Genomic DNA, 14881 nt, shown 5'->3' on the forward strand with positions numbered 1-14881 from the left:
CTGCTGCTTCTTTGACTCATCCTTGTATTCCTCCAAAGGGGGAGGTTGGGCAAACAGGGCAAGATGCAGGCTGCACACTCATGACCACCAGCAGGCATCTCCTTCACCTCAAAGGAGTTCAGCCTGTTCTCAGCTTCTATCCCCCCCCCCAACTGGAGGGTGATGAACTGCACTGAGGTGCTCAGGCAGGACGAGTTCCCCGTGCAGGTACCTGCACCCACAGTTTGAATTGTGCTGCAAGCAGTGGAGCATAGCTGCAGTGAAGAGACAAGGCATAAAGTTTAGTCCCTACAGCTAACAGTGGTTAAATACCCCCCAGAATAAACACACAGACCTATATAAACTTAGCAGAGGGTGTGATCAGAGCCCAAGGCCTGTCAGCAGCACACCACAGGCTCTTCAGTATGTACTGCAAGACTAAGATGGAGAGCAACATCATCAACAGAAGTCCCTAAAATAGAATAACACTTCTTGTCTCTTCAGCAATGTTCTGTTTCACATTATGAGAGTATTTTTCTTTCTGAATCCGTGGGTTGGAGCGTGAATTCAGGACATAACAGCTCAAAGAGTGTCTAGATAACAAAAATTGGTCAATTGTTATTTGAATTGCAGTTCAATCGCTATTTCTGTTCCTCACCATCTTCCCCAGAGCAGTAATGCTTTACCACCATGAGTCCTGCAAGTAAGGGAGATAACAAATGTACTGTATATAAAGCCAACCACCACTGTGGCTTTTGACAATTCCAAATCCAAACTGTGGAAACCTATTAGATGTGATATAACCTGATTTATGTTCAAGGAAAGCCAAATAGAAAGTTATACAATTGTATAGTCATCATATTCATTTCTATTCATGCGTTTTTTTAGTACTCTCCTTTTTTTGTTCTTATTTCCATCCCCTTTTCACTAAGGGGGAAAAGCTTAAAGCTTGTCATCATTCTCTAATTTACGAAAGATATTACAGATACAATTAGGGATGGCCTCAGGTGCTTGCCAGAAGCTTCCATGAATTGGAGCCTCCAGCGCTCATAAGCATATCTGGGGCCAAGGTGGGAAGTTGGAAGCTGCAATTAAATGTCAGCCTGAATATAAATGAATCAGTAAAGCTGTGGTGAGATGTCCCCCTGGAACCTTTGCTCTTCTCTCACCTTTTCCAGCAGAGCTGAATGGCAAAGCACAAAGTTGTGCATGAAGTTCAAGCAAAGGTGAATCTTAACTGAGCTGAACAAGCATTTAAGCATGGCATCACTGTGTCACAGACAGTGAAATTTTAGTACTTACTTGAATGTTTCATTGTATAGGAATGGATTTTTCAATTATCTCGAACTTAATAAAATCAAATAACTTACAGACCTGCCGTATCTTCTGCAGATAGATGCTGGTGGTACACATGGACAGAAGCCAGGTAAAATTAGAATACTTTTCTCATGATATCTACATCACATTAAAAAAGCCTGAATCTTTGATGCTTCAGAGAGGGATTATAAAAGGCCTCCTATACTGTTCTCTGCTATGTAATGAGTTTTATCACCCCCTCTGTCTCCTGCCTATTCTCATCTAAGTCACCTACACTTCCTTTCCAACTACCTATACAAGCTGCATCATGACCAAGATAACAGGAAAAAAAAAAAAAAAAAGGTAAATTCAGAAGGGGTAGCTGTATAAAATAAGCAATCATAAAATCAAGAATCGTGGAGTGGCCTGGGTTGAAAAGGAACATAATGACTATCTAGTTTAAACCTCCCTGCTATGTGCAGGGTTGCCAGCTGCCAGACCAGGCTGCCCAGGGCCGCACAATCACATGGTAAGACCTGCAAATGTCTCTGCTGGAGCATCATATCCCTACTGGAGGCTCTTCTGTGCTGTTCAACACTTCGAAATAACAAAAGCACAAAAATCATAGCAGCTGTTCTTTGGGACAAAGTCCAGACAAAACAACCATCTAAGAAGGTAAGATACAAAAAAAAAAAAAGAAGGGAAGATACAAAGTAATCGTCTCTGCAATGTTGTGCTTTGCAAGATGCATAAAATTCACAGAAGAGGGAGTTGGGCTCATATTTCCAATCACATAATCAGTCCCACAGGGTAATAGGCTGCAAGCTAAATGAAAGAGGCATTTTTACCAGAAAGACAGTTGTCAACGCAGGAAGCTCAAGCTGAGTCAAAGATAAATGCATGGCTTCCTCTAATGCCCCATGCATACACCATTCTTACATTTGGCTTTTAATTCAGCATCTTATTGGCATTGTGTTAGCATAGCTACACCACAGTCAGCACAACAGAAAAACATCACTGCAGTGGATAAGAAGAACAAATGCTTCTGGTTTTCCAGACACTTTACCCTAACTGCATTTTAAAACAACCAATTAGTCCATATAAACTTTTCAGTGAACGGATGCAGTGTACAGATGACACATTGGTAAGGATGCTATACTAAAGAAAACGGGGTTTGGTCACCACATCTAAGCTTCAATTGCATGCAGAGGGACAATCGTGTTCACTCTGGACAATCTCAGCCCCAGCCTGCCTAGGAAGATTCTTGCTAGACAAATTTCCACTGCAGCATAGCGCTGCTGGTGTTTCACTTTGCTCTACAGGCAGCCCATAGCTGATGGCCAGGGAGATGATACATACTTGGAGAATATCTCTGCCTTCCCACCTTGCTTTCCAAGCAAGAGGCGGAGTATTTGCATTTAATGATACCATATTTGAGATGATTTATTTAATAATCCCTGTCATCAGGTTGAAGCTCTGCTCTTGGAGCTCCAGAAATCATGAACAGAAATCTAGCTGTTGTTCCTTGCATCAGGAGACAATGAAAGCAATGCATCTTCACAGATAGTACAATTCAGACAGCAACAAAAGGTGCAGTATAATACTATGGTTGCTTATTTTTCTTATGAGGAAGCAAATAACATCTGTACAATAAAATACTCTTCCAAACACAAGAGGACAATGGGAGAAAAAGCTCCGGTTTTTAGCAATTCTGGAACACCAACTCAGCTCCAGTTTAAGGCCAGGTCTTGTTTTTTAGTCCACAGTTTCTTTTCTTGGTAGATATAATCTAAGGAAGACTATATTGATTTGATGCAGTTCACCTGGTGTGCTTCTTTAAATCATTTTAATATTTGCAAACACATGAATGAAAATAGCCCAGCGACTGATATGAACATCTTTGACAGCAGTATCCAACATCCCTTGCTTCAAGGTAATCCTCTTACAGTGATTAGTAGCAGAACAGAAGGGTTGCAAGGAGGGACTTAAACAGGCTTTGGCCTCAGCTGGGGTTCATAGCCCAGACCGGCTCCTGCACTTTCCACGTCAGTGGCCCAAATTGAATTTCAAAATCCCCATTAATTAATACATTTAAGAGGTTGCTAGGTAGAAGAGAAGAAAAATAAGACATGCAAGAGGGAAAATGTAGCTTATGTGGTGTGCACTCAGGATGAAAAGAGAGAAAGTTCAGGGTTCAGAGGGCAGATATGTGGTTATTGGAAAGAGGTGATAGTATGTCTATGTCTGCTGAAGAGTACAACTGGGAAGCAAACCACAGCCTTCCCCCAAGGCCAGGGCAAAAATACACTTTTCAGTACTAATCATACATCTGCTGTAGTCTGGATTAAAATCCAGGACCATTTCAAGCATGTCAGGCAAGCAGTCACCCTGAGTATCTTACAAGCCTTTTTTCACACCATATGTTGGGGTCCAGATCCAGTGCCACTGCTGCTCAGCTCCATCTCAATATTTACCCATTACTCACTCATCTCTACCAAGACAAGACTGTGAACTCTTTATTATTTTGAGGACTTTACCTTCAGAAATCTGTATTGAGCAAGCTATTTGCTCTTTTGAGATTCACTTAGAGCTAATTAAAACCATCTAAATCCACTGACCACACGTCATTCTTGGTAGCTAACAGTGCTTTGCACACACATAAAAGCCAAGCTTGGAAGTGAGACTGAGCAGCTGCTTAATAATCAATAGATGCCGATTTGCCTACCGGTCATTCTCCTTATTTCCTCCTTTAAGTTTATCTGTGCCTTCCAGAAAATTAGTTCAGGTCTGAATGCACTGTTTAATTATACAGATAGCTAAATTCTGAAAATCAGATCAGAACTGTTTGATCCCCTTGTGAAATCCAAGTTTCATTAAGTTATCTTAAAGCAGCAAATTTGACCTGGGAAGGCCCTTACAGTTGTTCTTCAATTATACTTCACATGGAAAAAAAAAAAACAAAAAACAAACAATAAAACACTAATTACTTGAAAATCAAGAAAGGAATAAAGTAGAAATGGAGATTTACTACTAGGAGCTGGAGCTTCTCCGCATAGACTGTCAGAGAAGCAGAGCAGCCCCAGCTATCCAGGAAGCACCTTGACTTCCATCCCTGCCACAGAAGACCAAGAGTGGCCATGCAAGTTCCCTGTCTTCTGGTGGAATTCTAGGTGACAGTTCTATCAAACAACCTGCATGATCATACATATAAAGCCCAACGAAGCACTGCAGAATTTGGCTTTGATACCTCAAGAGTCTCCACAGAAAATGTTTCAATAGGACTTTTGGACAGAATTTTCATTTGGACAAAATATAACTTCAATAAATATATTTTGAAGGATTGTCCATAAGCTCTGTGAAAACAGGACTGAGTCTAAGTAGGCATTCAAAACAAACAAAGGTAATGGTCTACCTCTTATTCCTTTCCTTGTAATTTAAACTGCAGAATTCTTTCCTCATCTATAGTGCATCAGAAAAAGCTGTGTGAAGATGCTCATTGGCCTTATGTTCTGTGTCTCATTGACCCTGTAACACAATCACCGAGTTCTGCATGGACCTATTTATTTCTTCTCTGCTTCAGTGTTCAAAAACTCATAATTCTGAGCTACTATCAATGTAACTCCTAATACAGCACACATCATAGCTTTTCCCTTTCCCAACCACATTCTCCACTTCTTAGAAAAAGTTATAATAATTTCTGCTATAGGACTGTTTTTTTTTTTTTCTTGCCTTATATCTTCGTTGTGGTAACAGAAAGCACTCTTGCAGAACACACAAAAAGAGTGAAGGAGAAGGAATAAGATCTACCAAATGATACCAAAGCAATGCTTCTTATGGCATTTCACATAGCACTCACCCTTTATTTATGATTTCCTATTGCCCTTATTACCCTGAGGAAACGCTGGAGTCATCTTCATGGCTCAAGAAAAATCCTCAATACAGGTTTTAAGCATATAATTGAAAGAAACATGGGAGGTTTTATAGAAGCCTACAAATGTTGTAAAAATATACATTCATTTTGTTTCTACTTTTTCTCTCCATCTTCTACTAGAAATCATCACTGAATTTGTTAATGAGAGCTTGCTAATGAACTCTCCAAACAGGAAGGAAACAGGCTGTCAGCCTGAAGCTGAGGCAGTTTGCTGCATTGCCCTTTACTGTTCCAATGTGGAGATCATACCACTTACCCCATGACTTCACAAAGAAAGTAAAACATTCATTTCCATAGCACTGCTTTTTAAAAATAGTTCCAACTTGAAAGTTCCTGCAAGGCTGCCAAAACAGAGGGACCAAAATACATTTCTGTCTTGATACCAGTACTATCACTAAATATATAGGGAGATGTGAAAGTTCACATGATTCTTCATTGAATAGGTACATATTATGCACTTATCAGTATGTTATCTGTATGTATCAACTAGCATAAGGATATTTTGAAGGCTTTAGTGAAATAAAATCTTCAGGGGGAAAGAAAAAAAAACACACACAAGAATTTTATACACGACTATCTAGTTTTTTTCTTTAAAGCTCCCAGCTTAAGGTTACCAGCTATAAAATTAAATATTTCCCCCCCTCTCAAAATCTATCAGCTTCCATCACCTCCCAGAGATTTTTCTCTTCCTCCTTAACATTCTCCTACTGATCTGTTCTGCTAACCACTGGCTTCACCACATGCACCACAGCTCCAGTTCAACACTCTGCTCTTTCAGTTGGAAATCCCAAGATCACGCTCCTTTACATACTACACATTTATTCCCTGTGCCTTCAGCATTTTCCGCTTTCCCCAGATGATACATATATTTCTCTGCTGCATGAAACATTTGGATAACATTTTTTTTTCCTCAGCCATTTATTTGTCCTGAAAAAGCTTAGAAGTCCTCCTTTTCTTTAGAGTCTGCTCCTTTCCTCCTCTATCATAGCGAAAGATAACCTCCTGTTGCCCCCTCCCTCTCCAGTGCTACTTGTCCCTTTTCATTTCTGCTTACTTAGCAAACCAGCTGTAGCGTGTACCTGAGCAAACATCCTCCAATCAGATTGCCCTTACAATTGGTTGAAATGGTTATTAATAACATCTTTCAGGCCAAGGTTCAGGAGGAACAACTCCAGCTTCTTCTCTGCAAACAGAAGCCATCTGTGTACTCCTCCATGCCACCCACAGCCTGTGCCTGTCCTCCATCAGGGTGCAGGTTCCTGCATCTACTTTGCCAACCACCCCCATCATGTCCACTAACCCATACCCCTCAGTGCCACATCTGCAAGGTTCTTGAGCACCTCCAGAAGCGATGACTCCACCACCTTCCTGGGTAGCCCATTCCAATGTATTACAACTCTTTCTAAGAATACATTTTTTCCTAGTATCCAACCCAAGAAGGATGTGTGCGAACACACCTGCAAATCCTTCATAGTGTTTTGACTTGTGGATGAAAATAAATTTCCCAGCTCTAGGCTCTCCTATGCAATTGATATTATGACACTGTATTGTGGAAGAGAGGGAAAAAAAAAAAAAAAGAAAAAAAGCCAACTAAAAAATGACCCAGATTTCCAGCAAACCTGTATGAACACAGATGGCAGAGGAGAAAAGGGTGGTGGTGTTCAAGATAAGGAAATATCAAGCATTCACCCACTGGGTGCCAAATCCTGCTTCATTCATGGGAAAGGACTGAGCTTCCTCTCCAAGTACACAAATTCTTGCTGTATTTAGGTCCTGAGAAGACCTGAAGATCCATGGGGACTGGAAACAGAGCTACAGTCAGGCTTTGATGTAGGAGCAGCAGTACTGGAAACTGTGTAGAAAGGGATGCTATGTAACTTCTAAGAAATGTGCTACCTTCTCATAAGAGCAGGCATAGAAAGTGACAAGAGCAGTTCAGGACACCTAGTAGCTCCAGATTCTGTGAGCAGGTCAGTGGATGAGGCTTGAGCTGGCTCTGCAGCAAGTAGAGCTCCTTCCATGTAGTCAAAGCACGCTCACTACTGCAGGCTTAGGGAGGTAAGAAGCATACCTGTTTCCTGATTTCAGACATGATACATCAAAGAAGAATTACAGTTTCCTTAAGAAAGCCTTTTTGAATGGGAGTTCATAGAACATCTCCTATTTACTCCTTGAGAACAGCGTGTCCCAGAAAAGATCAAGGTAGAGGAGTTGAAAGCCCTGAAAAATTAGATCTAAGATTGAAACCCTTCAACACCATGGCCTAAACACACAGTCACAGCTTTTCAACACAAGGTAAAAATAGGCAGAACAGAAATAGCAGCTTCAAAAGGGAGCCATGATCAATGCTGATATCCAGGATAGAGCAAAGAAAGATTAATGGAAATGAGTCTTCAGCTGCCTTCAAGAGTTGAAACATCCCAGGAGTAAGCTTACTAAAAGGTACTTCCAATTGCTAGTGGAGAAAACCTCCATTAATCACAACGAGATGATTTGTTACTCTACTATGGATGCAGGAATAAAAATAGAAAGTGAGTATGGAAATGAAACAAAATGGATAGAGGAGAAAGGCTGTGAATGTGTTGATCTTGTGAAGAAACATAAGAAAGGAGGGAAGAAACTGCAGCTCAAACCAAGACATAAAAGGAGGACAGGTGGAAAGGAAGAGCCCTTGATGTAAGATGTAAGACCTGATGCAGCTCCTCCAGTCTCCTACCTGAGAGTCCTCCAGCCAAGACACAGAAACCACCAGGCCCTACACTCACTCCAATGAGAAATGCCATGAGGAGTCCTGAGTGCTTCCAGCACTTTGAAACATCCACAGTTTTTGCCCAAATTACTGCCTTGTCCCTGCTTTTGGCTCTAGGGATTCAGAGTGATGAGGAAATCATCACAGCACTGAGATGGAAGGAAGGCACAGACCTTACGTTATGCCTAATGCAAGATTGGCCTTCAGAAAGCCAACAGTGAGATTGTGGGGATGCTATACTCACTGATCAGGAGCATTTTTGTGCTGTACCTGTTTCTCTTTTACATTCATGCTAATATAGCTTTAGGGGTTGGAATAACAATAAGAATGAAAACAACAAAAAAAAAAAAAATCCAACAACTTTCCTATACTGAAAATAGCACTTGAGGTGATTTTTTTTTTATCTGGTCTCTGCTAATTGTTTGTGCACCTCTCTTCATTCAGTACAATTAACTGCATGAATTTTCTCTCTGAAAGAGTGGCCAGGCATTGGAATGGGCTGCCCAAGGAGGTGCTTGAGTCACCATCGCTGGATGGGTTCCAGAAACATGGAGATGTAGTGCTTTGGGGTATGGTTTAATGGGCAGTATGATGGTAGTTGGGCATCTGGACTACATGGCCTTAGAGATCTTTTTCAACTTAATGATTGTAACTAGAACTGCAGTTCTCAGCACTAGCAGGTCATTGCCCAGACTGCCTGCCTGACCAGGACACCAGGAGGTCTGGCAGTACCAACCACACAACCATGTGTTGTGCTTACAGGAGCTCGCCTCTTACACAACAGCAATGCACTTCTGCCCATTGCCTGAGCTTTGGGCCCAGTCATTGTTGGAGAACCCTGAAACGCCCTGCCACAAACCAACTGCCCCTGGAACAGATGTGACATATTGTGGCTGCTGGTGACAGCACTGCCATTGTAGCAGTCCCCCCTCCCATCCCACAAAGGTCTACAGGGATAATCAGCACATCATCCTCCCAGCCTGAAACCAATGTGTTGTAACATCAAGAAAAACAGAAGCAAGTCTAAGAAAAGAGAGTTTCTAGAAGTTATTCAATCACAACCAATGCTCACTACTACCAAAGGGTGTTTCTGCCAACAGAAGGATCCCCCCCCCAGCTCTGTCCCTCTTTAGTGAGGTCAAAGATAGGGCAGTGATTGTGATCCGATCACAAACACCAGCAATCAGGGTTCAGATAAAGAAAAGAGTTACTGCCTCCTCCTGTCATGGGCCTGGGCATGAGCAGGGTGTGGGAGGACAGTGTCAATGTGCGAGAACAACTTTGCAGTGTTTTTTCAGCAAGGGAAGGCTGTCAGGAAAAGCAACAACTCATTCCTCAGCCTCCCAGCACAGCCAGCTGAAAAAGAAATACGTATTATGCAGCCATCAGTTTGCGTGCCTTGGATTTATTGTGAACGTTTTTATAAGCTGGAAACTAGCTGCTAATAAACCATGCTGGAGGCTGAAATCCATACATATTTCTGCTGAGGCAACACACAGAAAACAAGTGCAACTCTCTGGATAGATGCATGAGCCATAAACCCCCACACCAGGGAGTGTAGGCGGCACTGAATACAGGTTTAAGCCCAGAAAACACTTCCAAAGGTAATTTCTTCAGAATATTTTGGTGGTTTGCAGTAGTGATTCAGTCAGATGGTAACAATGCATCTGACTGCATTTCAGATGTAACACACAGACACACAAAAAGGAAGAGTACCGAGTTTGCTCTTTTTCACCCAGCTCAAAGAACTGTCAGTCAACACTGTGAATCACCTGAAATCAAACCTGATGGTGCAAGGATTGTTCCCCAGGAGAGGAGGAACATCTGGCTACACATCACAGCACAGAGATGTCACCTGTCTCAGAACTACACCTGGCCCAGTTCTGCGTGCACAGACCACACACAGTCTCCCCAGCAGCTCGGCTTGGCACTGCCACTGTGCAGCCACAACCCATTCTCAAACAGGAGTTTGGACTCACAGGAAGCACCCAGGTGCCAGTTCTGAGCCGTAGCTACCAGAGATTGCCTCTCTGCGAGTCTGAACACTGCTCAGTTCATCCCTATGAGCACATTGAGCTGGAGATAACCCTGGTAGGGCCAGAGCAATACCCAAAAAACAACAAAAATTGGGATAGACGATACCTGTTGTAACTCCACCTGCTGTAAGACATGGTCCTGCTGCTGCCGACTCCATCCATCTCTGGCTGGCTACGGCACGCCCAGCATCCCCGGCCTCCCGCGGGCACCGAGCAGGGCTCCGCACTGCCTGGAGGGAGGCAGGCCGGGTGCCGCCGGCCTTGCGCAGTGGGGCCAAAATTCAGCGCCTGCTTCGCGTTGGGCTGTGCATGCACGGAACAAACCACTGCCGCGCGGAGGAGGGTTGCAGGTAGGGCCGGGGGGCTCCCAGGGATCCCGTCCCACGATGCTCTCGGCCGCCTGCAGGCAGGAGGGCCTCAGGTAACGAACTGGAGCGACGGTGCTAAGCGGCTTAAGAGATATTCGGCTGGAGCTGCGCTTGCGAGCGGCAGCTTGTACGTCTCCTGCTCCGGCACACGCTTCTTCTTTCTTTTTTTTTTTTTTTTTTATTTATTTATTCTGGTTGCCACAGATACGGGCCCATCGCGCTGACATCAGCCATCTCCCAGCACGCCGCCGTCCCTGGGTCTTTCCAGCAGGATCATTGAGGCAGACAGCAATTAGCAGGGCACGAGCCGCGTTTCTCACTCACCACAGCTCCTGCAGGAAGAAGCCCCCAGCCGTGGGGCTGAGTGTGTGAGCCACAACACAGGGCAGCAAGCAACACTGTGTGGACCTCTCCTATGCTCATCCCCAGCAGCCTGGGGTTTTTTTGTGAGTGTGTTTTTTTCTCAGAAGCAGAACAAGTATTTCCACCCATTTTAACTATTCCATGCTACTATCAGGGCAACCTCATCTAGTGCCTGATCTAGCAGGTGGCAACCTTGTCTACAAAAGGGGGCTGGAACTAAATGAGGTCCCTTCCAACACAAGCCATTCTGTGATTGTATGTTTGCCTGTAGTCAGGACGCCATCATTTTGCATCCCACTATTAATGGTTTTGCAGCACCAGAAACAAAGGAGAGCACTCCCTCAGGTGTCACAAACACCCACGTCCAGCATGCTTTCCTTTCAAACCAAGCTGCCTACTAGGGCCGGGTGGAGGGCAGCAGGCTGAAAGCAATGGTCACAGCACCACAATAGAAGGAACCTGTTTCAAGCTGAAAGATATTCACAGACATATGATACGCTCTTATTCACCATTCAGTTCACTGAGTTCACGTTAAACCCTTATTCTCCACAAAAGTTGCTAAATTTTCAGTCCTTATTTTGGGAAGGTGGATGGGTTGAGCCCTTAATCCCTTCCTGGCAGGCTACTAAAAACAAGTCTAAGAGCTTTTTCATGCTCCATATCAAAACTTCACTGAGTATTCTTTCACAGCCAACAGTGAGGGTCTTCTCATTTCATCAGCTCTCCACTGGGTCTCACTGCTGCTGCACTCTCAGACAGAGCACTGAGCAAGCACTATAGTGAGCAAGAACACTGTCTTGGAACACTGAAATTACCACAGATGTTAAACAGGCAACAGAGCTGAGGCAGAATGTCCTTGACATCCCGTGCTGGTGTATGCTGTGCTGCAAAGGAGTGGAAAACTACCTGCTGAGTCACTGGATGATGCTGAACGTCTTCAACAACAAGTCAAAAAGCCCAGCAGAAAACAGCTTCAGGTTGGGTGTTCTTGAAATAAGATGAGGTGGAAGCATGTTTCTGGGCCCAGAAAATTTCCCTGGGAAACATCATGTCTATGACCAACCACCTGCTAGAGGAGATGCCTCTCCCTGTAGCTGCAGACGATGCTCTTTGTGCAGCACAGCCAGCAGGTGAGCTCTGGAGGAGGACAGGCAGAGCTCTGTGCCTGTCAGACAGGAAAGGTGCTGAGATAAACCCCACTCTCAGGTTGGTGTGCCCAGTGGAGGGCCAGGGCTGAGCTGCCCACCACAGGGCGCCAGGCTGTGCCACTCTGCACTGCCCCAATTGCTTTCCTTCCACAGACAGAGCAGTTCCTCAATAAGATTATGACTCCCTCCACCGCTAATTCATGGTGACGCAAAGGGATTTGTCCGTGCCCTCAGGGCTGCTGTCTGTATGGGATGATGCTCAGAAGGTAGACGGAGACTAAAGCAACACAGGCTCTCTTCTGACACATGTAGGAATTGAGACCCTCGGTGATTTGTATGCACCACTTCTTGCTCCTGCAGCTAGCAGTGCCTGACCTCGAGCAAAACAAGATGCTGTACGTCAGCACTGATGGCTAAGGAGACACCCCTGTACCCATCTGCCATCTTAAAATGAGTGAGAGACACCTGAAAAGAAATGCTACACCATTTTGGGTGGGTTGCAAAATAGACTGTATCCTTAGCTAGCTGTAAGGAGGCAACACACACCTCTGGGATGGGCAGAAGAGGCTCCAGATACTTCACATCTACAACACAGACGCCATATGACAGTGCCCTGAATAGTATACTATTTTCTATTGGGGAACTAAGGAAGGAAGGGTGCTGCTGTTTAGTTTTTCAAATGCCAAAACAAAAGCTCATCTAATTGGGCTTAACAATTTTGTCTGAAAAATTGAGCATTTAGAGTGTTGAGAGCCTCAAACCATTGTACCCAGCACATTTCTGCATTTAATCTTTCTTTCAAAGGCAAATACTGCTTCTAAAGATTCCTTGCTACAGCCATTACATTTCTAGCTTGTTTCCAATACAATGACCAACTTCATCCATCCGTCCCCCAAGCACCCTTGCAGAGAAGTCAGCATCATTAAATCTTACAGAAAGGAAATTGAAGCACCATGATTTTCCCAACAGCCACCAAAAAACAACAGGCAAATGTGTATATACACTGCCTGTCAGTGTCCCACAGAGGACTGCATGCTGCTTTTATCCATTTATACAGTCCTAATAGCTCTGGCAGCCCTGTACTGGCTCGTTAGCTGTTTTCATCCCCTGCTCATCCTGACAGTCTATAAAGGTGGGAAATGGCATACAGCAAATTCGAGGCTGTGCTATGGACTGCTACAGAGGCCTTCGGCAATACGTGGGGAAAAAAAAAAAGAAGTTTGATTCCAGTCTCCATCTGCTGGTTTTGTTTTTGTACTGCATTCTTTCCTCAGGACTGGTATCTCAGTTATCCAAAACATTACACCACAAAGTGACCCCTCTGCTGCAGCCGACCTTCAAAAAGGGACGGCCAAGTGCCCACAGCACCACACAGCAGCGGTGAGGCTCTACCCAAGGGACAGTCCCAGCCCTCAGCACCGCCTGGCTGAGCACTGTGAGATGCTGAAAGTTCATACACTCCTCCAATTCCAGTAGGAATGACGACATCGGTCCCAGCACAGAACTTACAGCCAGAAGGTATTTCAAACCTCCACCCTGTGTTATATGTGTCATTCCCTGTGCTGCTCCTCCAGGGCTCCTCCTGCCTTCGTGATTCAGAAGCAAACAACTGCTAATACTTCCTTTGGCTGTGTTTTTGCACGCAACCACTGACACCCTTACAGATTTCTCTATTGCAGACAGCAAACAAATAAGACAGCAAGGCAGACCTGTCTGCAAAGCAGCGTGGTAACAAGAACTCTCTCTGGCTGCCACAGCAAAACTGGGAAATGGTGGACTGCTCTCTGCTTGCCCTCCACAGACATTAGAAGTGATAAGGTTACAACAGAGCAGCTCGCTGCAGAACAAGAGGTCAGCAGTGAGAGAGCCCAGCTCTCTGGACTTGACAGTGATGGATGTCTTGCGAGATATCTTACAAAACCAACCAAGTGTGGAATTAGATGTGGACAGCATCATGCAGCTGGCTGTCATAATGGAGAATCCGATGGTCTGAAGTCAGTTAAGACAAACAAGATAGGCCCACCTTCCTTTTCATTTTAGAAAAGGATAGCAAGCAGAAAACGAGTTCAGAGACAACTGGCCTAGAGAGGTGAGCACCTTCAGTGTGCAACTTGCACACCAGCAATCTGCAAGACAAAGATGTGTCAAAACAGAATTCACAAGATATTTTCGATTCCGTATCCTTTCAGGAAGCAAAATGGAATGAAAGGAGATTTCAGAAGTGGCATTAAGAAAGAAGAGAAAGTTGCATAAGGAAGCAGTGCTTTTGAAAACCTTGATGAAGTAGTTCTCAGAATGACTCAAAGCTTTTCAAAGGAGAGGGATGAGCTTGTAAGTAGAAGCTATCAGTTCACGTTGTCAACATATTACTCCATAAATGCATTAAGGCACTCGATTATTTTGTAGATACAAAAAATCATCTTGAGACACAGAACAGCTCAGTCTCCCAAAAGAACAGATAGGGATGAATGCCTGTTAAAATGAGACCAAAAGCCAGCAGTTGAGGAACACGACATTCTGTGAAGCAATGAGAGATAGGCACAATTGCAGGCAGTACAAGATACAAAAGCACACAGGGACTTGGTGTGAAAACACAAAGTCTGGAAGCAGAAAGAAACACTCAAATTTTGTTCCACTATCAACGTTCAGAAGGTTTCCCCACTCAAGAGAACATCAGAATCGGCACCTAGACAACGTGACTGCATTTACTTTCCCACTAACTGCAATCCTCGTTTAGATCCCCCACTTACGCGCAGCCTCCCACTGCTCAGATAACTTCCTGGCTGCAAACCACATGTGTTGCTGATGAGAGTCAAACATTACCAGTTCTGTTTTGATCCCATTCCTAACACAGCCAAACTCAGGCAGACTATATAGAAACCAAGATGTTGTTCTTGAACATGCATTTAGCATTTAGATTGCAAACATCCTTCCTTTCATACAATTTTCTTCAGAACTATTTACAAATGCTTTTTCTTTCCCCTAGCCATAAAGACCTTACAGCTTTCCCA

The 14881-nt window shown here is 44.0% G+C and overlaps 1 protein-coding gene across 8 annotated transcripts in view; it reads right to left on the reverse strand.

Annotated features, from left to right (window-relative positions):
* Positions 1 to 13590, reverse strand: part of TUB (TUB bipartite transcription factor) — a 114622-nt gene extending 101032 nt beyond the window's left edge. For all 8 annotated transcript variants that reach the window (XR_014947072.1, XR_014947071.1, XR_014947070.1 and 5 more), the window contains exon 1: positions 10098 to 13590. Coding sequence is in view for 5 of the 8 variants with exons in the window: in XM_085550171.1 (XP_085406297.1) it covers positions 10098 to 10153 (56 nt within the window). In the remaining 3 variants the exon portion in view is untranslated. The remainder of the gene's footprint in view (positions 1 to 10097) is intronic.
* Positions 13591 to 14881: the final 1291 nt, after the last annotated feature.

This window comes from Coturnix japonica, chromosome 5, assembly GCF_054131305.1.
Source record: "Coturnix japonica strain WE chromosome 5, WE-NBRP24, whole genome shotgun sequence".
In the NCBI taxonomy this organism is placed as follows: Eukaryota; Metazoa; Chordata; class Aves; order Galliformes; family Phasianidae; genus Coturnix; species Coturnix japonica.